At 39.8% G+C, this 27,418-nt stretch overlaps 5 protein-coding genes across 9 annotated transcripts in view; 2 read left to right on the forward strand and 3 right to left on the reverse strand.

Annotated features, from left to right (window-relative positions):
• Positions 1 to 3,956, forward strand: part of mrtfbb (myocardin related transcription factor Bb) — a 47,313-nt gene extending 43,357 nt beyond the window's left edge. For all 4 annotated transcript variants that reach the window (XM_084073089.1, XM_084073087.1, XM_084073088.1 and 1 more), the window contains 4 exons: positions 1,254 to 1,427; positions 1,821 to 1,946; positions 2,632 to 2,692; positions 2,807 to 3,956. In XM_084073089.1, the coding sequence (XP_083929215.1) occupies positions 1,254 to 1,427; positions 1,821 to 1,946; positions 2,632 to 2,692; positions 2,807 to 3,291 (846 nt within the window). In that variant the 3' untranslated portion in view covers positions 3,292 to 3,956. The remainder of the gene's footprint in view (positions 1 to 1,253; positions 1,428 to 1,820; positions 1,947 to 2,631; positions 2,693 to 2,806) is intronic.
• Positions 3,957 to 6,433: 2,477 nt separating this feature from the next.
• LOC311055628 (LITAF domain-containing protein-like) lies at positions 6,434 to 9,340 on the reverse strand. The gene is made up of 3 exons (XM_084071877.1): positions 9,118 to 9,340; positions 8,401 to 8,548; positions 6,434 to 7,798 (listed from the first exon to the last, which is right to left on the reverse strand). Exons 1-3 carry the CDS (start codon positions 9,146 to 9,148, stop codon positions 7,690 to 7,692), a joined length of 288 nt encoding a protein of 95 aa, XP_083928003.1. The 5' UTR covers positions 9,149 to 9,340; the 3' UTR covers positions 6,434 to 7,689.
• Positions 9,341 to 9,719: 379 nt separating this feature from the next.
• Positions 9,720 to 14,996, reverse strand: snrnp25 (small nuclear ribonucleoprotein 25). Of its 2 annotated transcripts, XR_014601799.1 has the most exons (8): positions 14,878 to 14,996; positions 14,323 to 14,534; positions 13,586 to 13,676; positions 13,230 to 13,335; positions 13,001 to 13,075; positions 12,179 to 12,912; positions 11,175 to 11,324; positions 9,720 to 10,262 (listed from the first exon to the last, which is right to left on the reverse strand). XR_014601799.1 is itself a non-coding variant. In XM_084071837.1 (6 exons), the coding sequence occupies exons 2-6, from the start codon at positions 14,527 to 14,529 to the stop codon at positions 12,855 to 12,857; spliced, it is 537 nt and encodes a 178-aa protein (XP_083927963.1). In that variant the 5' UTR covers positions 14,530 to 14,534; positions 14,878 to 14,996; the 3' UTR covers positions 11,886 to 12,854. The 2 variants fall into 2 exon arrangements, 1 of the variants encoding a protein (XP_083927963.1); XM_084071837.1 differs by lacking the exons at positions 9,720 to 10,262; positions 11,175 to 11,324 and having other exon boundaries at positions 11,886 to 12,912.
• Positions 14,997 to 15,260: 264 nt separating this feature from the next.
• On the forward strand, positions 15,261 to 18,324 carry polr3k (polymerase (RNA) III (DNA directed) polypeptide K). Its single transcript, XM_084072601.1, has 3 exons — positions 15,261 to 15,543; positions 17,669 to 17,756; positions 18,054 to 18,324. The coding sequence occupies exons 1-3, from the start codon at positions 15,433 to 15,435 to the stop codon at positions 18,179 to 18,181; spliced, it is 327 nt and encodes a 108-aa protein (XP_083928727.1). The 5' UTR covers positions 15,261 to 15,432; the 3' UTR covers positions 18,182 to 18,324.
• A 41-nt stretch (positions 18,325 to 18,365) lies between these two features.
• On the reverse strand, positions 18,366 to 26,005 carry cdip1 (cell death-inducing p53 target 1). Its single transcript, XM_084072600.1, has 5 exons — positions 25,873 to 26,005; positions 23,893 to 24,054; positions 23,499 to 23,639; positions 22,587 to 22,884; positions 18,366 to 20,913 (listed from the first exon to the last, which is right to left on the reverse strand). Exons 2-5 carry the CDS (start codon positions 23,981 to 23,983, stop codon positions 20,802 to 20,804), a joined length of 642 nt encoding a protein of 213 aa, XP_083928726.1. The 5' UTR covers positions 23,984 to 24,054; positions 25,873 to 26,005; the 3' UTR covers positions 18,366 to 20,801.
• Between the last annotated feature and the right edge of the window lie 1,413 nt (positions 26,006 to 27,418).

Here is a 27,418-nt window from a genome sequence, read left to right on the forward strand (position 1 = left end):
GGTTAAAATTACTGTTGGTTTAACTGTGTGTGTGTGTGTGTGTGTGTGTGTGTGTGTGTGTGTGTGTGTGTGTGTGTGCGTGCGTGCGTGTGCGTGTGTCACTACGTCTGACTTATTTACACCTCTGATATATAATTAACTATAAACAACGCGCAAACAAACAACATTTCTCCAGCGTTGCATCTTTGACACACTATCCCGGGTGATCCCTTTGTTACCAAGGTAATAGCAGGCACAGGCTGGGTGATGAATTCCTCCTCTAATCACATCAAATGACAGACAGCCAGTGGAAGCTCAGGTTACTGGAGCAGGTGCAGAGTGAGGAGACCCTGCTCGCCCCCTCCAAATGACACTTTTGAATACTTTATACTGCTACTCCACTACTAGCAAACAATACATTTTTACTGCGCTACAATTATTTGTCAGTTTTAGTAAATAGTTACTTTGCAGATTTTGATCTTTTGATTTTTGATTTTACTTTGTAACAGAGTGTTTCTACATTGCAGTATTGATACTTTTACTTAAGTATTGAAAGGTAGTACTTTTTCCACCACTGCAGACACTCAGCCGAGGGCTGCGACCATTGGCCACGGCTCCCGTCTGCTCCGCTCGAACCAATGCCTTTGTGTGTTGTCCTCCAGGGGGCACAGTGTTTACGTAACAGAATTGTTCATTGTTTCCACAGAGTGTTTGTCACTATCATTTCCTCAAAAAGGCTCTTTTCAATGAAATAGGCGAAACGCGCCTGGATTTTGTTTCCATCCATACACTACAGCACAGTTTCAGATAAGGGTCTCAGAACTTATCATGTGGGCCTTCCTCAGGAGGTGGTACTGTCTACCCCTGAGTTCTGAAAACCCAGAACGCAGAAGTTATACTGTGCTTTCATTATTTTCTCTAATATAGCAGAATAGCAGATCTACAAGCTCACAACACGGTGAGCGTTGTGAAACATTGTGAGCTTGAAGATTGGTTGTTTTTGCTTCTTTTTTTTCTTTTTCTTTTTTTTTTTTTTAGTTTAGTTTTTTTATGATGTACATACCTCCCCCTTCCAGGGTGGTTCTGGTTATAATATAAACGAACGTCAACAAAAAAACAAAACAATCACAGAACTTCACAAGTCTCAGTTTATGGAAGGTCCTGGGTTAACCTTCGTAGTCAAAAAGAGCCAAAAGAGATTATTCAAACAGCATCAGTCAGATTTTAAGCCTGCATGTCCCTGTGATGATGACTACTCTTTTATGGCTCCACAGACAGGTCTGCTGGGCGACTCTCCAGGCTCGGGTTTCCCATTCAGAGCGGATCAGAGTCAAACCACAGGAGGAGACGCACCGCAGCATTTGCTAAACGACTTCCTAGGAAGTGGCTCCTCCTCCCCTGGAAGGGCCCACTCTACCCTAGCTGTGTCTAAAGCTCCCACACACAAGGTGTGTAGACCACTATCCTAATATACATATAAAATCCTTGCTGTCGCGCGGAAACCTTGTATGACCAAAACGGTCACTTTTCAGGAAACAGAAAAAAACAACCTGCGTTCCACTAGAGCAAAATGTGGTTATTATTTAGTCACAAGCTCTTGTTAATGCTCTTCTTTGGTTGCATCACAACACGTTGTGAGCTTGTAGATCGTCTGTTTTCGCTACTTTTGTATGACAGCCTTGTGGGACAAAGTAGACCATTCGTTTACGAAAAAGTTGAAGTTGAAGTTAAAAGTTGAACTATGTTGATACAAGGTTTCTGCCCGACAGCAACGATATCCGTTTACTGGAGGGAGCTTGTTATGGGACAAACACTGCTATTCACACATTTCTGTCAACCAGTGCCTCGGTCCCAGCCAGCCGATGCCGTTGATTCCGAAATTCGCAAACCATGGGTCCAAAAGCAAGGATCCACCCTGTTACGAGGATGCTGTTAAACAGACCCGCAGCATGCACATTGCTGTTCAGGTGAAAAACACAATACATACACATTAACCCATTAAAACTGGGAAAGCATCCGTGTCATTTTAGATTTTAGCTATGAGTGTGTGTGTGTGTGTGTGTGTGTGTGTGTGTGTGTGTGTGTGTGTGTGTGTGTGTGTGTGTGTGTGTGTGTGTGTGTGTGTGTGTGTGTGTGTGTGTCACGATTTGTACAGGTTGGCTTGCAAATCAAGCCTGTCTATGAAGAGACCCTGCAACTAGTCAACATTTTCTCAACACTTTCGCAACACTTTCTCTTCTGTGTGCTATTTTCACAATGTTTGCCTTTTTCTTACGTAATATTTGACAATTTGGCCAATTTGTTATGAAAAGGGTCTTAAAAGTCTTTAAATTGTCACTTAAGAAATGTGCAGATACCCTCTATACACTGTATGTTGGTTTGTTTACTGTTGAGTGAGAAAACAATGTTGCAAATTAAGCTATCATCTGGAGACCCCCCAAAATAATTTGGGATCCCCCTGGGGGTCCTGACCCCCAGTTCGGGAACCACTGCAGTATATAGTGTGTTTGAAGTGTTTGTACGTGTGGGGGGGTGGGGTCTCAGCTTTTGTCAGATATAAGAAGTTGGGGCTCCAAGGAAAAAAGGTTGGGAACCACTGCCACTATAATCTTGTAGTCACTCAAACATTTCCGTTTCTTTTCTCCATGTCAGGTTCCCAGTGCAGCCAGCCAGCACATGGACGACTTGTTTGACGTGTTGATTGAGAGCGGGGGTGAGAAACATCCCTTCTTCTTCAGCTGGAATAGTCCGTTTCGGAGACACAAGAAAATGATCCTCTTCATCATTTCTCACCCAGCCTCAAATTCTGTCAATTATGTTTTCGCAGAGATCTCGCCGTTCACAAAACCCGATCTGCCTTCCCTGGACAAGCTCCTCCCCGTGACGGCCAGCGTGACCACCTTGCCCATCAACACCGTCTTGTCCCGCCCCCCGCCCCAGATACAGGTGGCCCAGTTGCCTGCTCCCGCGCGTAACCGCCCGCCGAGCTTGGTCGCCCTGGCCGCCGACGGTCCGCTGGAGACCCTGCTGGGGGCCTCGCTGGCAGGCGACGAGGAGCCGCGGACACTCAGGCTGATGGAGGAGCTGCTGGAACATCCCAACTCCCCTATGGACTACACATCACCTTCCTCGTCCTCCTCCTCCTCCTCCTTCCACCTGCAGAGCAACAACTTGGACAACATGGAGTGGCTGGACCTCACTCTGCCCGCGGCCACCGGGGAGCTCAACCCTCTGGGCGTTTCGTCATCGGTCTGCGGGGTCTTCTCCGAGGACTTCCTGGACTCTCATGAACTGCAGCTGAACTGGGATTGAGGAGCTTCGGCGGGAGCATTAACCGCTCCATCACGCTATTTCAGAAACGGATGCCTTATCTGAAAACTTTGGAACGCTCACTTTTCTTCTCGATATAGAGGTTAGAGAACGTTTTGCACAGTTCTTCTCTGTACATATTGTTTGGTTGTGATTGAGTCTTCTCAGAGGTAGCGATGTTCTCCCCTTTGATGAGGAAGAAAAGATGGGGCGGATCTTGTTACTGGTTATAATGGTGCATTGTGGGGCAAGTTTGAAAAGGGTCCAGGGTGGATTGAACCTAAACCATTTGTCTGTTTGCTCTTTGCTTTCTGATCACAATGAATGTAGAACGTCGACGATGGGAACTCCTGATTTGAGTAAACATTAGGATGAGGAAATATTCTTAGTATCTTGTCAAAAGCCTGCACCTCAAACTAGATTTTCCAGTTCCACATTCTCTAGTCTTCCCGTCACCATAAAGGATCATTCATGCATTGTCGATCAAAGACAATTAATTTTCTTCTGAGTTTTTTTTCACTTTTAAATGTTTTTGTTGTATGATGCGTTGCGTCGACGACATATACTGTAAGTTAGCCTTAAGACAATCAAGACTGTCTGCACTACAGCATACATCCTCAAAGCAGATGTGTGTGTGTGTGTGTGTGTGTGTGTGTGTGTGTGTGTGTGTGTGTGTGTGTGTGTGTGTTGTTTTCATAGATATCTTAATTTAATAATTTTCTACAGAGAACACTGACCTTAAAGTGTGGAAGTAGAAAGAGGATTAAACATAATAGTCTTTGGTAAACTGAGGAAGTGAAAGGGACGTCTTCTGCCTCTTCTTCGGTTGTGAACCGCAAAAAGGCACACACGGCTTCATTTGCAAGACCAACCAGAGTGACATCATACTGCTGGCTATAAGGCCATTGAGTTTGTTTACAAAACTTTATTTGTTATTACTATTGTGCCTTCAGGCCACAACAGACGGCCTGGGCAGCCAATAGCACTGGCCTGAGCTCAGCCCGATGGTGCCTTTTTCTCTTAATTACAAAAGGATGCATTGGTACCTTACTAAAGCCAAATTTATGCTCCGTCATATGATGGTGTCACGTGCCAAAAATAGCAGACCTACAAGCTCACAGTGAGATTGTAGATTGACTATTTTCAGCGAGTGACACCGTCGTATGACGAAGCATAAATTAGGCTTAAGCCGTATTGTATGCTTGCATGCCTGGGTTTCAAGCATAGCCCAGAGAGTATCTCTCCCAATCTACTTTTAAGTCAGTTGGATTTTGTACGTGTTTGTTATAGGTAAGAGCATGGGCAAATATGTGACTTCACTGTGAAACTCTGGACTGTCCAAGTGAATTAAATAGTGCTTGTTTGTTTTGACAAGAGGAACTGCTGAATTTTAGCCAGTGAATAATGCCCTGACATTACCATTGTCATGATGGAATATGTGTGAGAGCATGAGATAGTGACTCGAGATTATCGTGTGCTCTCATCTTTGTCACTTTAAGTGGGGAGTTGCTATTTATGGCCACAATAATTCTTGTTTACATAGCTTTACATGTCATGTAAGAACAAATTATTTCAGTCTAACTTGTTCTTATTGTCCTGTTATAATCAAGTTTAAATAGCAGATTGGGATCCCTGTTTATTGTAGCATTAGGCCAACTGTAAACAAATAGAGAAACCATATACTGTACCAAAGTGTAAAAGATGTAATGAGAATCGTCCCCTGGTTCTGTATAGTTGTATAGCTTATAGGCCTCTTTTCAGTCTATTGTATGTGACATACAATATTGGAGTAGTGTTGTGTTACAGTGGCATCTACTGGCCAAACAACAATTGAGTCAACTTGAACAACCAAAAGTGCTTATGGTCAGACCTGACCGATTGTTTGTTTGTTTTTAAGCAAAGACGACTTTTGACCTTAAGAAGGGAACATTTTCTATACACCAGCAGAATAATAATAATTTTCTTTATTGTCCCTTCAGCGATATTCATCTTCACAGCTAAATTAAACATGTAAATAAACGTAAACGGACCGGTTTCGGAGTCCTCATGCACAATAACAGAACACGATGCACTAAGCACACAGCAGGAAGTAAAAATGGCATGTTGAGACATTTCAATATATTTCTTTGGTTGAGACATCAGCTATGCATAATTCTCTGATCGCTCTAGAAACATTTCCTGCAGTGTTCATTTCACACAGGAGGTGGCGGTAAAGGGACATATTCTACTTAATCACCCATCAAATCACCCCTTGCCTTCAATTGAGTAGCCTCCCTGGTGGAATGAGGCACTTCTATGTTAAGAGTATTCGTGTTTAATTTGACTACCAACATTATGCCACCCTTTGACAGGGACTGTGTGCTGGAATCAGAAATAAATGTATTTTTTTACTATGCTAGTTCAACTCCCTTTGGAAATGTTTCAATGCATTCTCTAGTTAGTATGCCCGATGTTTTGCACGTTGTGTACATAATTCATGTGTCATACATTTTATACAAATGTAGCTTATCTTCTTTTTTTTTTATACCAAGGGCTGTTTGGAATTTTCCCAATTGTTTTCTGATGATATGTAGTGTCTGTCATTTAAAAAGGAGATGCTACATGCGACTTTTCCAGTTGGTGTTGTATTTATTGAATGCTATAGCCACAAGACTTGAATAGATAATTCTGGGGATGAACCACTCTATGTGAAGCTGCATTGTGCAATATTTTCCATTGTCACAAGGTCTGAAAATACTATGGGCTGTATGAAGTGGCACACGCCCGCATCCATGCTGTTGTTTTCCCTACTTTTCTAAAGCATGTTGTCAAAATTCAGCCCAACTCATCTCCTCGAGCTCCACTCCCCAAACTCCTGCCAGATTTGTCAAAACACCACTACACCTTGCTCTTTAATCAGTACTTTGTTAGCCTAGGGAACCCATGCCTTTTTTTTGTACTTTGTTGATCGGGGTCCCCCAGGGGGTCTATACTTGGCCGCCCTCCTTTTTTCCCTGTACACCATTGAAAATAGCCAATCTACAAGCTTACAAGTGAGCTTGTAGTTGTGACATGCCTAGAATAGGGATGCTAGGGTGTTCAAAGGAGCAACGATTTATTCAAAGAAGCAACGTTTTGGTCACTGATGACCTTCTTCAGGCATGAAGTTCTTCAGGCTTCGGTTTTTATTCTAGGTGTGCGAAGGTGTTTAAACAGGGGTCTAAACAGGGTTCATGTGGTTAAAATCTACTCAAACTCATGCTTCACTACTGTGTTATGAAGAATGTCTTTCGGGCAAGATTACTTCTAAGTGCACTGAATGGCCATTACAATGTAATGTATCTGTGCAAAAGTTGTAACCAATTTAATGGGTAGATACTTATGATGCTTATGATGAAACTATACGCACATTGATAGTGGGCCCTGGGTTACGGAAACTGCTTGTTTTGATTGCCTAAGTCTGTTGGCCATGAATGTTTTTGATAGACAACGGATGGGGAAGTGTGCAAGGGAGGGGAAAAGCTGCTTGTTTGGAAACGCAACATCTTATCGCAATTTCCCTTGTTTATCTGTACAAGGCACATGTTGCACAATGCATCATCAAAGGTTCAACTTCACAGTTTCTGTATCGTTATGTTATGTAGGCCCACTGAAAAGATGAAAGATGTATTTAAGAACGATAAATCACCAAGTCCAAAATCAACCCCTATACACAATTGAAAGGATATACAGTATAAAACAGATTAACTGTCAAATTGGGTAAATAAACACGTTTCCCTGTGCTTGATCTCAGTGCAAACTATAGTGATAACACTAATGTAAAATAGGAGAGTTGATAACATTACAAATTTCCCATCGGCAGGCCTTACATGCATCCTGCATAGTGCGAGTAGCCTAATTTATACATTGTTGTACAGTTATTTGCTAAAAAAAAAAAGTTTTTTTGTAAGCGACATGGTCGTATGGGTGAAGTATGAATTAGGCTTAAGAATGTAAAGATGAACCTTAACAGATCATACAGTATCATGTACAGTGGACTCTACATACTGCTATTTCTCCTCTAAGCCATTGGTTCTCAAACTTTTTCGTGCCAAGGACCCCCAAATTTATATGTATTTCGCCGCGGACCCCCACCTGAAAATATGTTGTGCACATTTTTTTTCACTATTTTCAAAAATAGCAGATCTGCAAGCTATGAGCTTGTATATCTGCTATTTTGAATAGCCAAAGTATACATGGATAAAGTGGTTAAAATTATTTTGACGCTTTAACTCCTTTTGCTGGGGACCTCCTGGTACCCCCCCCAAGGACCCCTGGGGGTCCCCAGACCCCACTTTGAGAACCAATGCTCTAAGCCAAAGAATGGCACCGTCTCCATGTGAGCGTTAATGTCTGCTGAAGCTCCTGTTATCCACTTCTCTCTCACAGCTTCTTAATGATGAGGATTGTGCTTCGACACTTTGGACATTTGTGTTTAAGGTCTTTCAAGCTATTGGTGCAGAAGGGAATGAGGCAGCAACCTGCTACACCCCTGCAAAAAGAACAACAGAAAATGAAACCGAAAGTAAGTACATTTACAACCTTCTGTTAGGCCTTTCACAATTATTACATAATCGCCTGATCACAATTATTTGAGAAAATTTTTATTATTTTACATAATCGTTAGAATTGTTTCCATTCAGCTGTATGAAATTCATCTGTTGAAAATGTTTAATATATTTTCAAACATTTTCAAACAAAGCGGAAATAGTAGATCTAATTTACAAGCCTACAAGGTTGTAGATCTATTTCCGCAGCATTTCCACTATTTCTTTTCTTTTTAAGATTTTGAAAGCATAAAGTTATTAAAATATGGCCTATTTTGGCCATCCATTTTGGTTCTTGGTACCGGTCATTCTCAGTCATTTCTTAGTATATTTAAGTTATGTGTCATATCCGCCCTGTGCATCTTTTGTTTTACAAAGCCTATTGAATATGTGTTCAGTCAGCGCCAACAAACAATATTAATCAACTAAACTTTCATGATGGTGACAGCCCTACTTTCTATTCAAATACAGACCGGTCCCACAAGTTACAAATTTCATTTATGCAAATACGTGGGCCATGTAATGACACAAAGATTTGTTTGCATACCCGATCATAACTGTCATGACACAGGCCAGCCAGGTGACACTGCCCACGGAGTAAACCACCTCTGTGGTGATGAACTGTCTGCACTCTGGACACTGAGTCTTGGTGGGATACGGTGGAAGTTGTTCTGTGTCCAGGATGACTGTAGGAGCTACAAAGACATAAAAGACCAGTGATGGAAGAAGTACTCACATTTTTTTTTACTTAAGTAAAAAGTATCAATACTGCAATGTAGAAATACTATGTTACAAGTCAAAGCAAATATTAATTTGCACAATAAAACAAAAACACTTGGTTGATTTGAATCTTAAACATGTTTATTCTCTAATATATAAACTAATAAAAAGATATATAGAACCTATTAGCACTTTCTGTGTCACTTACATAAACTATGCATTTTCTGTAAAGCGATAATTTGGCAATTTGGTGACATCAGTTATAAGAATAAAGATTTGAACCAACTAATCCACTATAAAATGGAGAGACTTTCAGGGGTTATTTTCAAGATTAATTCAACACAACCACCATATTTTAACCACTATAATTTCACACATTAATTAGGCTATACACTTATCCAGTGGAAATAAATATAGTAACTAGTGGTAAATGAATGAGACAATGGGGTTATTCTAATCCAAAGGGGAGTTGCTGCAATCAAGGGATGAATAATACAAATTCTGCTTTGATAAACAAACAAAGGTTTATATGCCACCAACTCACCAGTTATAGAGGGCGGAGGCTCAACAAACATATACGATTCAAGAACACCAGGCACAGCACTCTGAGTGGAGATAATAATATCCTCTAGATAAGAAGAACAAAAACAGCCGGCATTAGGATACTGTTGTTGTTGTTTTTTCCCATTTGGTTAGGTGTACTGTAGGTCTAAGCCGTCACAATCAAAACGTGGATAAGTTAAACCAGGAAAGTATCTGTGTCATTTTAGAATTTAGCTATATACCTGTATATAGCAACATAGGTTTTTCTGAAAACTCTTAGGATTTAGAACAGTGGTTCTCAAAAATAGCAGATATTCAAGCTTCGTACCGCGCTGCAAGCTTGTACATCTGCTATTTTTGAACATTTTTTGAAAACTCTTGAAAGTGTTTGAAATAGTTTGAATAAATAATTTACACATATCTTATCTGCTGGGAATCCCTGGCTGGCACAAAACATTTTCCGATGCGGGTGCGCGGCCAAATACATATCATTTTGGGGGTCCTTGGCACGAAAAAGTTTGAGAACTACTGATTTAGAAGAAGGCATTTGTAGAACCCCTGGTGACACTTACCAGTGTCACCAGGGGTCTAGGTCCCCTCCTTTTTCCCTTCAGTCTACACCAAATGTATTTTCTGGAAAAAAAGCTGATCTACAAGCTCTCAATGTAGATCAGCAATTTTTGCAGAATGTTCACCCATTATATGTCATGCCAAGAACACGGACGCAAGGGCTCAAGTGATTAAGATTAAGATTAAGATTAAACTTCCACGTTGTGTGGTGAATAGAAAATCACTATATCACTACTTTTTGTGCACTCATTTCTCAATACAGAGGCAAATTCTATATTCCCTAGAATATTTGAAAATGAATGAAAATGTGTGACAAGAAAAATAAACGTTTACAGAATGAGTGGTGACTCAGAATGAGTCATAATAACATGTTATAGAGGCTATTGATTTTGGACGATATGAATACAGATGTGCCTTGAGATTCTGACTTGCCCTTGAAGTGTTCCTTCTTTACTGCAGTAACGTTGCTGTCCTCAATCTCCTGCTGGTGTCTGAGGAGCTCTAGCTTCCTTTGAGACAATTCTTCAAGTTCAGCATCAATAGTGTCAATGTCTGACGCCCATGTGGAACCACCATCTAGCACAGAGGCAAAACATCATACACAGACTGTAAAGATTGATCCTTACAGGTCCATTCATCGTCTCAGAGTGAAATTAGCATTTAGGATTTTGCTGTGGGGTAAAAACACAACACAGCAATCCAATCTAAGGATTATTTTTACAATTTTATCAAATCAAAACATCGATTTTTTTAATGTGTTGTGTGTCTTCAATGCATGAATTGTTTAAAATAAAAACCTTTCATTTTAGAAAGTAATAATTGTATGCAGAATCTGATGCTCCTTTGTGTCAAATGGTTTTAAAAACATTTATTGTTATCTTAAAATGTTAAACCACTATATTCTGATAGTAATCATTGCTATAGTGTTTGTTAGGAGTCTTCCCGTCTCTCCACCTTTTTTAATAAACAGAAAATAGGTTTTCAGGTGGGTCACCAATTTCATCCCATCCAAACCCATTTATTAAGTTAAATCTTTGTGTTTTCATTTTGTCTGCTCATTATGTTTTTGTTTCATCACTAACACTTTCACTTGTTTGTTGTGTATCCTGTATGAGTTATCTCTCTTGATTGGATGAAATTGGTAGCCTGGTAAAGCCCTTCCCTCCGGAAAATCTAATTTCCATTTGATTCCTTCCTGAAATCAAATGGAAATTAGATTTTCCGGAGGGAGGGGCTTTACCAGGCTATGACATTGGTATACCGACCTGAAAATGTATTTTCTGTTTACTAAAGAGCTGGAGAGGCCTGTTACTGAACAAAGATTCTATAGTAATGATTTCAATGAGAACTGAAGAGAGCTGAATAGCACTTACACCAACTGTAATTAATTGATTAATACAAATACAAACATAATGTTACCTATGTAAACATTTCCAGATAAGACATTTTCAAATCAAAAGATCTGTAATCCTGGATTGAAGCCTTTACCTGAGTTTCCATCAGGCTTTCTAAATTTAAGAAGCAAGGTTAACATTTGTTTGCGGTCCTCAAGTTGTTCCCTCTTCAAAGAAACATGTTTCAGGTCCATAGATATCCTCTCCAGCTTCTTTGCCTCTGCGGAACTTGCCATAGTGGTTGCTGGGGATGGTAACGGTTTGAAAACCGTTCTGTGAATGATTGAAAACACTGTTTTCAATCACAGAAATTATAGCATATTACAGCAAGCATTAATTGAACATGAATTTTACATGCATACATTTTGAAGCTGTATAATGCTTATTCTTTTGGTGAATCAAATGTTGTAATTTGGACAGATAGACTTGTCTGTCCTCTTCTGTCTCTGAATGTTTACATACGAACACACATTCAGAATCCATAGGACATTAAACCCAGTTATATTGCTGTGTGGTATCTGGTCCAAGTTATCAGACGGAAAGCAACACTATTTCCAGAGATGCCATACAGCCTGAAAGCTTGCAGAGACACAAACTTTGCTTGTTTCAAGTGAACCCTTCCCTTTCAATTGTATAAAACTGATAAAACTGAGAATTGGTCACACAGGTCACTCCAACAGTACTACCAAGCGGTGCGCAGCAACAACTGTCATTTCCAGGGTGGGAAACCTTGTATATCCAAAAGATTTCCTTTACTATTTTAAAAATGTTTTAAAATAGTGAAAATAGACGATCAAGATCACTTGTAGATCTGGTATTTTCACTACTTTTGTGTGACTTTGTATGATGAAGTAGGGCATTCATTTACAAAAAAAAACGTATGTTGAAATATGGAGATATGAAGTTTCTGCCATACAGCAACGATATACGTACATATCGTACATAACATACATAACATAATACACGCTAACATTTAGTCTGTTCTTAAACATGTTTAAATATCAACGGCAGCTGTACACATGACAAAGATAACAAGTAATTAAATGCCTTTTACACTTTTGAGTTTTAAATGACGACAATAAAACAATGTTTATTTACCCGGTGTCTGCTCCCAATGTGTGTCTGTGCATTCACACCAGGAAACAACGACACCTTTCATGCATCCGCAACATAATAACATATTCAAATGAAGGACACATCTGATGCAAAAAAGATAGCGACCAAGATACTCTTGCATCGCTGCACACTTCATCGGGTAGGTGACCTTGATGAAGGCTGGTGTGCATGTGCCACAACACGTACTGTACGTACGATTTTAAGCCCTGTTATACATTAGCCACACAAATTCATACTTTTTTTCCATGAGTGCCTTGGTTGCTATCTTTTTGTGCTTAAACATTCACCCCTGTACCAAAGAGCACCTTGCTGGATTTTACGCATCTTCCAAAAGATGCGCTCAATCTATGCTTTTCTAAATATGTAGCTCTCATTGAGTTGAAGCCGTAACTGAAACACATACAATCAGTTATTTTTTTATTAAATTGTAATTGACATTGATTATTAGACAAATCTACAAAGAAAAATATATGATACAATATTAATGATGCTGAGGCTTGCCCTGAATTTCCATTTGCAGTTCACACGATTTGTAAAGGCGGTTTCAACAGTGAGGTTTTCAATAGAGGGCCAGGCTCTCAGACAAGTAGCAAAAAGGTTGCTGCCGTTTTCCTGGTGCAAGAGATCTGAGTGGTGCAAGAGTGTTCTGTGGTCCATTTTACTTTTTCCTCATTCTCTTCATGAACGTTACTTCATCTCGGTTCCTGATGCCATAACTGAAGATACAAAATGAAGCACAAATGATTTGCAGATTCTGTCAGTTTCAACAAGAGCATGAATGTAGCTAAAGGTTTACAGACTTACTCTTTAAGTCTCATTTTGTCATCATCAAGCTTTTCTCCTTGGAATACTAAATGATACGTCCTCCAAGCATATCTCCTATAAAAGAAAGGTCATGGCACTGATAAATGGTAATGTAAAACATGCTTATGAGAGACAGAGAGACAGACAGACAGACAGACAGACAGACAGACAGACAGAAACATATAGAGACAGAGAATTAAAAAGCGAGAGAGAGAGAAAGAGATTTTACCAGCTGACATGCTTCACTCCGCCTTCACGTTGCTGTTTCAGCTCCATGAATCTGCAGATAGCCTTCTTCAGATCAAGTACAGTAGCATTCTGTACCACCACTATCGCTTGAGAAAGAAAGAAATATTTGTTTATAATGAAGTTGCGTGATATGCATAGTTCAATATTTGCATGTTCATATATCATTTAAAAAATAATCTGTGTTAAAGGACGACTTCATCCATTTTCAACCTATCTTCATATAATTGGTCCTCATTAATTACCATTTTATCATGAGCATTAGTGAGGACCAATTATATGAAGATAGGTTGAAAATGGGTGAAGACGTCCTTTCATTACATAAGAAATGTAACTTACGCATAACTTCACCGTCTGCCTTTAAAACCTTTACAGTCATGGCCTGACCATACTCCAAGGCTATTTGAGAATTTACCTCCTCCAGAGTCACCTTAAAAAGAAGATTGCATATTGTTATGAATCACAACTTCTGATTCTTTCTAGCCTTGAATCAAGACTATCATAGTTGTATTTTATCGAGTCTGATTTTTACTTTCGTATCTAGATACGAAAGTAAAAGTCAGACAAAGTATATTCGATCATATACTATGATAGTCTTGATCCAAGGCTAGATTCTTTCGTGTCTCTTCACTAATGAAGTTGGGAAAGAAAATGCGTGGCGATCTTGACCAACTCTCCAAGAATGGTTCTCAACCTTTTCAGGCGGTGACCCCCCAAAATAACCATATTTGAACTGGGGACCCCCCACCCTGATAAGCACTTGGAATTGAAGGAGTTGAGGCATTACATTTAGTTTGACTCGAAAATAAATATTGTGAAAATAGCAGATCTACAAGCTCACATCACCTCGGATCGGCTATTTTCACAATTTCACGTACATTAATTGACAATATGGCCAATGTTTGAACAGTTTTTATAGAAGTTTGTTGATTGCTTCTGATGCAGTAATGGTGTTATTCATTTAATTTCTTCTTCTTTTTTTAGGTATTAGGTATTAAAAGTCCTTAAATTGTCACTTATAACTGTCATCTGGGGACCCCGACCCACAGGTTGAGAACCACTGCTCTATAACAGACCTGAATAGGGAGGTCACACAGTAAAGGGTCCTGCACAAGGCGAGCGAGGCCCTCTTCGAAAATGTCCAAGATTTCCGAATGAGGGAGCATTTCTTCATCTTCCTCCTCTGAATGTAGTGGTGCATCTTCATCATCATCATCTACAGTTGGTCTCCTCTGATCATCATCACAGCTCTCCTCCATCTTCACAGGATCACACTGCTCCATACTGTCTGTGAGTGAAAAGAGTTCTTTATTATTATTTTTTTTATTTTATTTGCACAATAAAAAAACTGTACAAAGGTAACATTATTAAAAGACACAGACATAAGTGCAGGTGAGAAAGGTTCTCACCTAAAAAAAATAAACAAGTAGTAAGTTCAACTTAGTAATCAAACATAAGACACGACAAACAAAGGACCCCAATGAAAACAAGCCTTAGGCTTTCTTGGGTTTAAAATCCTCTTAGCAGACCTTGTATTGAACTGTACTTTCCTGTGCTTTATTTTTGCAAACTGCTAATAAGTATTCAATTAATAAATACATTAAAAAAACAAAACAAACAACAATAAGTACCTTGTGTGCAGTTGAATAGCTAACGTCACCGAACAATATAATCACAAAGTGGTTTAGATATATTAAATAATACTGGAAACATTGTTTAAATGTGTAGAGCCAGAGCCATTGTACACAGTACTGCAACGAATATGTACCGGAGGGAAACTACAGCTCAACACAATATAGTTCCTATAAGTGGAACATTAATTTCCTCCCAAATGTAATACTTTTTCTTGTTTTAATCTTTGATGAATAAATTACTATGGTTTACGGTTACAATTTCAGTCCATATTCATTGACATTTATTTGGGCTCATGGCTGTCGACTTATAATAAGCGGACATATGGCAACACCAGTAAAAATGTGTTTCCACCCGAACCTTAAAAGAAGCTGCACCTGCCTGATATTTCACCAGCCCTCACGTTCTCTTCATTCAGATCATTAAACATCTTCTTATAACATTTAAAACCAGAAAGCCAGTGAATGATAACCTTAATACACGAAATATTTGGCATTGAGGCTGATTCTGTCGTTGTCGTTGGGACAGTGTGACAGAGTTTAAAGGTAAAAGTAATGCTTCTTTTCTGCCCAACATGTGGGAATGTTTTGATTGTGGAGGAAGGACAGAAGTGCCTCAGATTCGCCTGCAACACATGTCCATATGTCCACAACATCACACGAAAGGTAAATATACACTGGTCTAAAGTAACTAAGTTTGTTTGGTACAATTTTGAGGTATTTTTACTTAATTGGAGTAATTCCAATTTTCAGTTTTCTACTTCACTACACCTCAGAGGCAAATATTATACTTTTACTCCACTACATTTATTTGAAAACGTTAGGCTACTAGTTACTTTTGGTACTTTAAGTACATTTTTATACCAATACTTTTGTACTTTTACTCAAGCACATTTTGAATTCCCGGACTTTTACTTGTAAACGGAGTATTTCTACATTGCAGTATTGATACCTTTACTTAATTAAAAAGTACTTTTTCCACCACTGGATAAATACATCCTTGTCCACATTAGTAGGATCATCAACTGTTGGGTTAAATCTGAAGAATTGTAAAAGCACCAGGCATCAGTTGTCTCTGTCTGTTGCAAAGCTATTTGTACATGTTTACCCATCTATCTTACAATTTACTATTTACAATTTAGGCATTTAGCAGATGCTCTTAACCAGACTTCCAATAAGCAATGATAAACACAATGCAGAGACAGTGTAGTGCCTCAGTAACTAGGACCACAGGTAAACCAAGAATTTACCATCAGTCTAATAATATACTATCAGAATAATAATCTGTACATTGAACATTTTACAGCATAAAACCTTGTTCCCAGGCAGGGAACACTAATGCCTGTGTACTCACTGTATAAATAAATGTATAAAAGTATATTTTGTCAATATGTTGCGGTTATCATAATCCCTTGGATTTTTACATAACTATCTAATTGTACTAATTCTAATACAGTATACTAATTACTAACTATAACTAGACAAATTTTGATAACTTCTTCTTATACTCTGATGCATGCCTGAGATTTAAAACTATCTCGAACCCCCTCCTCTTAGGATGCCTGTCCTGGCAGTGGCAATGCCATTAGGACTAGAGTCAACTAGAGCATTGGTTCTCAAAGTGGGGTCCGGGGACCCCCAGGGGTCCTTGAGGGAGTTCCAGGGGGTCCCCAGCTAAATGATAGATTAGGCACCAAATGGACCCTTATGGGTCTGTAACTCTGAGAGTGTACAAATGGAACCAAATGGACCCAACGGGTCCATTTGGTTCCATTTGTACACTCTCAGAGTTAAATTGACATAGATTTTACAATATAAATTGCGGTCCAAGTGATAGAAATGCCATTAAATGGGGGTCTGTAGCCCTAATGCATGTCAAACTGGGGGTTCTTGAAATTAAAATGGTTGAGAATCACTGCTAGAACCGTACAAAATTATTATGGGGGTCCCTGGCGTAACTTTTGAAATGGGGGTCCGCAGGCTAATAAGTGTCAATTTGGGGGTCCTTGACATGAAAAAGTTTGAGAACCACTGAACTAGAGCATTCACTTTGGGTGACAAAAAGACAGCCTCTATGGTCAATCTGCTTTCTCAGTTAAAGGAGAGGGGAAACGGAATTCAGGACCCACAAACAAATATTAGAAACTCAGGAAGCTTTGCAGTGTTTGAAACCTGCCTCAAGCTCTGGTTAAAGTTGGCACTAACTGTGTCACCATGATAAGAAAGCCTTGCCGGGCCATGTGGCCCTGCTGGCCCATAGGGCAGGAGCCTATCTTCTGTTTATGTAGCGTGAGGCAGCTTGATGTACAAGTACACCCCCAGGACATGACGCCGCCTAGTATGTCACAGGGACTTACCCCCAATCCAACCCTTGATGCTGAGTGCCAAGCAGGGAGGCATTGGGTCCCATTATTATAGTCTTTGGTATGACCCGGCTGGGGATCGAACCCCCACCTACCAATCTCAGGGCGGACATTCTACCAAAAGGCCATGATTGCGTTGTTTTCATTCATTATTACATTTGTTGTATTGTTTTTTTTTATGTGATGGACTGTTATGTATTGTGCTGGTTTTTGTGTTAGTGTTTTGTCTAACCTGCCCAGGGATAACAGATGCAAATTGGCTGCTAGTGAACTCAATACATTTGAATGAAATTCATCTTTACAAGAAAGATAAATACATGTCCATTGTCCATAATATATCACAGCATTACAAGAACGATTAGATGCGAAATTGGAAGCAAAACTCTTGGTTTTCTCTGATAGCTTGACACAGGTGTTTTCCCTCACAGGTTAACAACAGGAAATATCCCAAACTTAAAGAGGTGGATGATGTTCTGGGTGGAGCTGCAGCCTGGGAAAATGTAGATTCTACTGCAGGTAGGTCTATTTGGTGCATGGTAATTATGCCTACTGTCAAAATAGATCGATGTAGCTTCACATCTCTGCAGCTGAACGTCTGCCAAATATAGGCCTAAATGGTGATTGCATCCAAATCCGTGTTTGTCTTCCATATGTTGTATATGAGTAACAAAACTTGAAACCCCTGTTTAGTAGGATTCCCTCCATCTATTATACACCATTAGCCAAGCCTTTGTGACCCAGTTTCATAGTAAATATTCTTAGAATAATTTAGATAATTTTGGGCACCTGAGTAACACATTTTTGTGTTTACAGAAAAATGTCCAAAGTGTGAACATGCTCGGGCATACTTCATGCAGATTCAGACCAGATCGGCAGATGAACCTATGACAACATTCTATAAATGCTGCAATGCCCAGTGTGGCCACCGATGGAGAGATTGATACCTACACAGTATTACTTTCCTTTGGGACATTCTTGATGCAAATGTCTCATAATGACTCCAAAACCTTCTCCTTCACGTTTGATTTTTCCGTTGATATTTTTATTATTATTTAAATAGCCTTTGCACTTCTATATTGAGTATGTAAAATAACATTAAAAATGCATTTCAATGGAAAATCTGAATCATGTTATGATTTTTATTGATAAAATAGTACCTGTATGCAACAGTCAAACAAATCTTGATTTACATAGTTACACATCACAGACATTTAAAGAGCAATGCAGATCATAGCTATCCACAATAGCATACAATGCTTCGTATTAAAAGTACAATGCAATCCTTCAACTCAAGATTGTACAGTTTTTCTCACACAAGCCTCAAGTCACATTTTTGAAAAAGGTTCCTGGAGCACAATCGGAACCAGCCGGTGAGAAATTCATTAGTTAAATGTTCATGCAGACATACTCTGCATTTCATCACTGATGGGGGGTGATTGATGGACATGCTGTGGTTGAACATACAGAATATGTTCCCAGTATTAGTTCATATCTTTTAGATGGAATCAAAATGTGTAACAAATGGTGTGTTACTCTAAACCGGTTTTACTTGAATTTCATAGCATTTACAGTACTTGCAGCCAAGACATAGCCATGTACCTGTATTTGCTTTTGGTGTTCTCTAACATGCATCGGAGCACTGAAGTAGTCTTGAAGGGATGATGTCATTAGTAGGAATACAGGGCAGGCCTATAGTGCATTATGTTGTTGCCACTGGTACAAGTAAAATTGTTTGCTAACATACATTTCCTTTTTTTCTAAACTACCTATTCACTCAGGCGCTAAACAATCATCAGCCAACATTATCATGTAGGGAAGGATAAGCTATTTTAAAATGGTGCATTGGACGATACAGCTTGACACAGGAATCTCAGCAGACTGGACATATGGCCAGAGTGAAGAGGGGACAAGATTACAGTGATGTCATGCAGGGTGTTCTCATCACTCTCACTATGACACCCTCCAGCATGAGCAAATATACAGTCTTATATCAGGAACACTTCATTCCTGTTCATTGTGAACAAATGCATATGAACCAACTGGGGCTCACGCCGAGCTGATGTAATCAACTGGAGTACCACAAATTCTTTTACATTTTGAAAGGTCGTTTATACTTCGTTGCACACCTGTGTCGCATTGAATCGCACACCAAAAACTAGCAATCTACAAGCTCACATTGAGCTTGTAGATATACTTGCGATTAAAGATATATCAAGCCCTTTAGTTTCATATGCAGTTTTTCTACAAAGTAGATGCTTCCAAGTCTTATTTTAAGAGATGAGCAAATCAACTGGAGTACCACTCCATTGGATTTTTTTTATTTGAGATCATGAGATCTGTCTTACAGAGAAATTATTATATTGTAGCAATGAGAATTGAGAATTTGGGGAAATGTGGATTTCAAAAGAATACACAAGGTTGCTTTATTATCAAAATGATAGTACAATGTTGGGCAAAGGGTATTGTGTAACAGTTTATCTGAAATCACAGAACATTTAGTACCTAGTGACTTGAGCCCAAGAGATACAAAAATTAAACATTAATTTCCAGCAGGCAAATTAGTTGTCATTTACTTCACGGGGCGGCAGTGGCTCAGGGGTAGAGCGGCCGGGTAGAATGAACTGGAAAACCGCAAGGTTCCCAGTTCGATCCCGGGCTGGGGCACTCCCCTAGAGTTAGTGTCGAAGTGTCCTTGAGCAAGGCACTGAACCCCTAATTGCTCCCGATGCGCAGGTTGGTGCCTTGCATGGTTTCCTCCGCCATCGGTGTATGAATGTGTGTGTGAATGGGTTAATGGCACAATCAATGTAAAGCGCTTCGGATAGAAGCGCTATATAAATGCACCATTTACCATTTTACCATTTACAATATGAAGATACATGATTATTTAATTCACCGACATTCAGAGGAGACACTATTTAGAAGAAAGAAAATATTAAATTATTTAGAACACAAATAATCAGACATGGACAAAATCTGTAACAAAGTTCTTAATATTAACATTAAAATTATGGATAGAATTTTAAATAAATACAAACTAAAATACTGACCCTGCAAAAATGTTGACTTCTTTAAGTGTGCTTCTCAGCTAGATTCACAGATTGACATGATTTCAACTAAAATAAAGTGACAATTTTCACAGCTTTCCCCAGCTAGAGTGAGGCCTTCTGCGAATTATTTTTTCCTCCCTAAATGCATAATATTCTGTAACTTTTTTTCCACCTACAGTATTTCCAGGCATCTGTTTTTTTCTTCATCCAGACAGTACATGACTACAACTAACCAATCTTCATGGTGGCCGTTTTAGTGCTGTTGATTTCAGTAAGTCCAGTGTGAGGTTTGTACATTTCAATGCATAAATGTATAACGCTAAAAGGTATATACAGTAAATACAGAGTGAACTAAACGATTAAGCTGCATCTACAATTAAGTGTGGCGGGGGTAAATAAAATAAAAACAACACAGAGCGCAAACGGAAAAAAGCCGTCACTATTAGCAGGGAGGAGCTTTGAGTTTGGATGTATGCATATACATGTCTCCGGAGCATACAGCCGTCGGTGGTTAGCATATACGCTTGTATGTGTAGATGTAGCCCTTACAGTAAGGACAGGTGTGTGTCACATCCTTCAGATCATCAATCAGACAGGGAATCAAACAGCAGCCAAGGTCACACCTGTATAGGAGGAACAGATCAGAAACAAATGACAGAATTATGCAAATGATTACATGTTTATTTAATTTCCAACTGGGTCACACACACGCACGTTAAAAAGGTACCAGGCGCATCAGTTTAACCACATTAAAGGAAAAAAGATAGCATGCAGTGATGCGACGCATTGTGAGCTTGTAGATCAGATACGTAGATATCAAATGAATGTCAAATATCTAAATACTGAATCAAGCCACTTAAGAACTGTCTGGGGTGCTGTCCTCACAAAAGCCAGAGTAGACGTTAAATTGACCCCAATCATGTTTGAAAGTGAAATATCCCTTTAAGTTGCTAACCACTTAGGTCAAGGATAGTAGAGTAAGTGGTTAACTATTTAAGCCCTGGTTAACTACTTAAGCCCTATATTACACTTATCGAAAATAGTGTCATACAAAAATAGACAATCTACAAGCTGGGAAAATGTTGCCTAATAGTATGGGCAAAATAGGGACACCAGGTTGAAAGTGATTACAAGATGATGTATTATTATTATCAGAATATCAAACTTGTAAGAAAGTAACTATAATATGCCATGCTATAAAAGAGCACAACAGGGCCAGTGTCACTTATGTAAGTTTTTATGTCCATAGTTTACTTTGGACCACATACTGTATGCTAGTGCATGCAAAATGTGTGGAAATAATATGAGCGAACTGTGCACATGACAGTACATGCAAGGATAGCATAGATGGGAGTAAGACCTGCAAATTAACAAGTCCCAGACTCCAGAGGCCTTCATAAACAAGTGCAAGAGGTACAGGACAAAAGTGCCATCACGCCTACTCATCCCCATGAGCACAGAATAGAAAAGTAGTTAACTGTTCATATAACGTATTTAGTTAAAATTGTGAGGGAATACTGTTGCTATTTTTGCTGGCAACCGTGTCATAGCAATAATACACTCGAGACCATGCTATATTGTATTAATTATACCACAGCTATGGCAATACCACACACACATTGCCATGACGGTATAATCACAACATACTGTACTACTGCCTCTTGTGTATTCTTTCTGAACGTCACACAGAGTAACATTCATTATCGTATCTTGTCTTATACTCGTAGCTCTGTTGTTATTACAGCGTTATGTAAGGAACGCTCAAAAAGGAATGCTGCAGGGTCCTAGCGCCAGAGGATATTTTGGATGCACCAACACGTCAGAAACAGTATTTATAAACGCTAAAAATACAAAAATAAATATATTTCCGGTACATTTCCGATGCCTACTACATAATTGAGTTTTGGGGGCAGACACTCCCGAATAAGAATTGTTTAATAATGTTTTGAAAAGTTGTCTGATACATATGTATGTGGAATGGTCATTTGGGGGAAAATACACAGTTTGATTTTAAGTGATACATATTAACCATTTAATTAATGTACATCTATGCATCTATCCATCACAACTCAATAATTTGATGACCGATGGAGTCTCCGGTAGGACTCTCAAAAGTCTCCTGCCGGAGACTCCGCCAGTCATCAAATTATTGGTTTAGGAATGCGACAAAAACTACGAAATCTCCATGAATTCAGGGTTTCATGGGGTGTGTAACTGGGTGAACTACTCCTTTAACAATGCAGCGTGTTACTGTGACTTTCTCTCTGTTGTTTTGTATTGCCTGAACCCCACTTACCCCACAAAGAAACAAAAGAGGCAGAAGAGCGTGTTCATGAGGCCAACATCGTGGGAGATTCGGGTGATGATGGCCTGTTGGCAGTGTGGACACACTGTCTGCACTGGCGTGGACTGGAACATCTCCCCTTGGAGGACCGTCACGGTGGTGGCAGATCCCGGGGGCGCCAGGACGGTGGTAGCTGTGTGGCCTCCCATATGGCTAAAGTGACTGGGACCAGGGCCAAACTGTCCTGGCGAAAGGGCATACTGTCCTGGCACAGGATGGGCAAACTGTCCAGGTGGAGGGTAGAAGCCGCCTGCAGGTTAAGTAATATACAATTTTAGCATATAAATATAAAACCCCATATTTGCATCTACTCGTAATATGTATATCTTGGAAAGTGTTTTTTCCCTTTATCTTTTTCTCCTTCTTATACACTTTTGAATCTTTACATCTTGCGCATGTTTTATTTTATGGCATCCACCTTTTGGTTGGCATTGTTCAGAACACACTGTTTGCTCTGTCTATGTATAAGTTTGAATCCAAAATTGTACTAAATTGATCAAATTTGCATGCTGTTATGCTTAACCCATTAAAACCGGGAAAGCATGCGTCAAAAATGAGCAGATCTACAAGCTCACAGCGTGTCACTTTGTGCCGCGCTGCGAGCATCTGCTACTTTGGAACATTTTTGAAAAATCTTGAAGGTGTTTGACATTTTTTAAATAATTTTGAATTAAGAAAAAGTTTGAGAACCACTGATTTAGAAGGCATTTGTAGAATGGACCTCAGGTCTTTAATGGGTTCATTTATATTCCGTCTTCTTATTCTGAAAAAGGCAGATCTGGCAGATATTTTTGCCGCACGACACCGTAGTACAACAAAGTAGTCTGTTCAAAAAAATACACAGCAGCAGGAAACCAACAGCACCTGGTGGCATGGGCATGGGCATGGGTCCGTCCCCTGGGACGTGTGGGGGCAGGAAGCCTGGCGACGCCTCATAGGGGGGTGGACCATATTCCGGAGGCAAGGGCTGTCCCACTGGAGGACCCGTTCTCACAGGATCCACATCTAAAAAACACGAAGCACATCAAAACATGTCACTGAATCCAACATAGGGCTGGGCCACTTGACTTCAAATCAATATCATGTTCTTTAATCAAACCTTTGCCATGTTATTACGATTCATTAGTTTATTTTAAAATAATATCTAATATTATAATAACAACAATAATATCAGGCTCTTGAACATTCCCCAAGTACAGCTTGTGGGACATAAAACTCAAGGGGCATTAGTATTACACAGCAGTGGTTGTATCATTACCAGAGGCAGCAACAACTTGACCAGCAGTCTTCTCCTCGATGAGTGGGGCGCTGGGGCCTCCTGGGTAAGGAGGAGGGGGGTCACTGGACATGCTGGCCGGATCTCGAAACAGGGGAGGGGCCGGGGAGGGAGCTCACAGGGGTCCTCAGACTCACTCTGTCTCTGAGAGAAAAATCAAAGCTCATCATTACCCTCAAACAAAGATGCTTTGAAACAAAGAACAGCTTTGTGAAAATACCTGTTGCTTTGTGCAGACTGTAGTCTAGATCAATCATTCTCAACCTTTTTTAATTTCAAGGACCCCCATTTGATACTTTTTTTTTAAATCTACATTGTAAAATCTGCAGGATTTATTTAACTCTGAAACTGTACAAATGGACTCTTTTGTACACTCTCAGAGTTACATAAAGAGTCCATTTGGATCCTTTGTGGTCCCCGGAACTGACTTTGAATAACATTGTTCTAGAATAATGACTTTTCTCATAGTCTTTATCTGTTTTGGCTGGCAGTATTTTATTTATAGCAGAGCCGTATAAGAGAGAGTCGTGTCACGCTTTGATCTCGCCGCAAAGCGGGCTGCTATGGGCTGTAGTTCCAAACATTGGAACTTCCTCATTGAGCATTTCCGCATTCCATTCTTACAATGGGTGTCTATGCTAGTGACGCAATCAACTCTCTTATACGGCTCTGATTTATAGAGTAAGCCAATTCTACTTAAAATAATAAAAGCAGCAGAAAACATGACAATTGATTCCTGAACCCATCTTTGACAAGTAGGAGAAAACATGAGTTTATTGCCTTATCTAATAGATCATAACCATGAAATGCACCATGCTCACACATGCTTTTTTTGTTTTTAGTAAGTCTGCTGCCAGCAGGTACATTTAATTGTGTAACCGAGACGACCATGAATCTGATGAGTGGCAAAACATGGCATCATGCCAGTATACATCTGGCACTATGCCATTAGTACATCTGGCACTATGCCAAAACAGTGCAAGATGAACCCAATGTCCTGGTGCCCAATTCAATTTAATAATACAGTGGGAATAAACAGTAAATAAATAGTGATTTTGATTATTCTTTAAATCCAGCAGTTCACTTCTAAGTCTCACAAATTGTGGGATAAAATGAAGGCACACTGGACAGAACCAGCAATACAATCAGAATAATCCCTTACGACAACCATCATGTTAACTGGTTAGTAGTTACAGCTTTAGATCAGCTGTTACAAAAGCCACTACTCATATACCATACACAGCAAACAAAGTATAATCCACCTTCTCAGCAAAGTACTGTATACTTGACAATAATCCACCTCGCGTAAACGTAACGTTAAACGCTGAGAGTGATCAGCTCTAATGTATTGATCTCCCACTATACAGAAGAAAATTATCAATATATCGATCATTCTCTGTACTGGGTCTGGGAGTCATTCTGTGAAACGAATGCTATATATTAACCTATAGCTAATAATATGTTGGCTATTTTACACAGATTATCCAGCTCATCAACACACTGTAGTCCTACACTACAGTCAATTTCTCATGATGAATAAATGACGTAATGGTGGCTAACGTTAGCATCTAGTCCATGGATCAGGGTGATCTGTCAGAGCCATTGATCAGTTGACAGCTGGTGACATCAATCAGCTGATCGTCGTTTTAAAACCACAACACAAGAGAACAGCTGAGATTTGAGCTGGCGGATTATTAATTAAACAATTATTTTAACTCAAAAGAGTGTACAGGTGTAACCAAATGGAACCGTGGGGTTAAATGTTGTTATCTAATAACACTGATAACATTAACACTGTGGGGTTTTACTGTGTCGTTAATTCTAACGTTAGCTAGCGTTAGCGTTAGCGAGGTTCGTAAAGAGGCTTGTCGTTATCACAGTGATCATGACATCATTAAGCTAAAGTCGGCTAACGAACAATGGAGTTGCAACGTTATTATTAACGTTATTGTCGTTATTTACCTGCTGTCAGCGCAGTTGATCTATTAGTCGGTCGAACTGAACGTTTACGTTATATATAACGTCGTTAGCTGCGTTTGGCTGTTCTTACAGCTTCCCTAATAACAAGAGACAACATCCGCCTCCACGAACGAACGATACTACACACTGTAAAGCGGTGTTGCCAGATTCTGTGAGAGAAACAAGCAACCAGGTCTAGGAAAACAAGCCCAAAAGAAGCCACATGACATGACAGAGCTAATATAAGGCTCTGCCACATAACATGAGCACTTTAATACAACTATTGGCTATTTGAAAATAGCCGATCTACAAGCTCACAACACGTGGCGTAGCTTGTAGATCTGCTATTTTCAAAAACTCTTGCAATCAAATGTGGTATATTTGGAATATTTTTGAAATATTCTAACAACACATGCTCCCCTGGCAGCACAAAACATTTTCATGAAAATATTTGAGAACCACTGGTTTAAATAATAATTAAAACATTTGGGGAAAAAAAGCCTAAATAAGCAAGTAGGCCTACACTTTGGAAACAAGACCAAAAATGCAACCCACAACTACCGATATTTGCAAGCGACTTTACAGTCGCTTGAGCAAGACTCTTAACCCCTAATTGCTCAGAGGCCCTCATTGGAAACAAGACCGCAAGGACTTTCATGAACGGACCTGTTAAAAGAATTATCCTTATCCTTATCCTAGAAAAAGAAAATCGCGTATAATAAGCGGACATGGCAACACTGGAAGGGGCCTCGCGAGTCAGAAGCACTTCCGCATGACGGTGACGTCACTGACACATCCTTGGTATCTTTATTCTAGCTCAGTCTGTTCTATAGCTGAAAGGGGATTTTTTTGTTCCATTCATGAAAGTTCCAGGAGGATCCAGAAAAATATTTCTTTACACTGGCCACCTGTATGTCAACGAATTGATTTCAGAATAGAAGTGTGGGTTTATAAAGCATTGAATGGTAGGGCCAAAAAGTACATTTCTGATCTTGTGCGATATCATGAACCATCCAGACCTCTCTCAGGTCGTCTGGGACACGTCTGCTCTGCTTTAAGTCCCTAGAATAGATGAGTCAGATGGCCGCCCACCTGGGGTCTTGACCTGGCTGCTATTAGTGGCATAAGTGCACTCCTTGGAGCGCAGATCTCTGCCAGGTTGGGTTGCCTACCATACCCATGCAGGGCTGTTTCAGTCATGGTGTGCAGCTGTCAAGACATGAGGGGGGGGGGGGGTCAAGTTTGTACAACTAATGGTGCAACTTTTCACATTTGTGGCATACATACCCTATGGGCGGAAGCAAGATGTGAATCAAATTTGGGGATATATATGGATGTCGCACCCACCACCACACATACACACGTGTGCCTGCGAGACGAGACCACATTCCCATGTATCTGTATGCTATCTAATGCATGTGAGTGGTGCCTTACCTGGTTACCTAGCATAACATAAGGTCTTCAACTACGTCCTCACGCGTGGTGTGACGTCAATAATTGAGGAGTCAGTGCGTACTTACTTAGAACAACAGACAACAGTCATGATCCA

Source organism: Gymnoscopelus microlampas (assembly GCF_963454915.1).
Source record: "Gymnoscopelus microlampas genome assembly, chromosome: 11".
Lineage (NCBI taxonomy): Eukaryota > Metazoa > Chordata > Actinopteri > Myctophiformes > Myctophidae > Gymnoscopelus > Gymnoscopelus microlampas.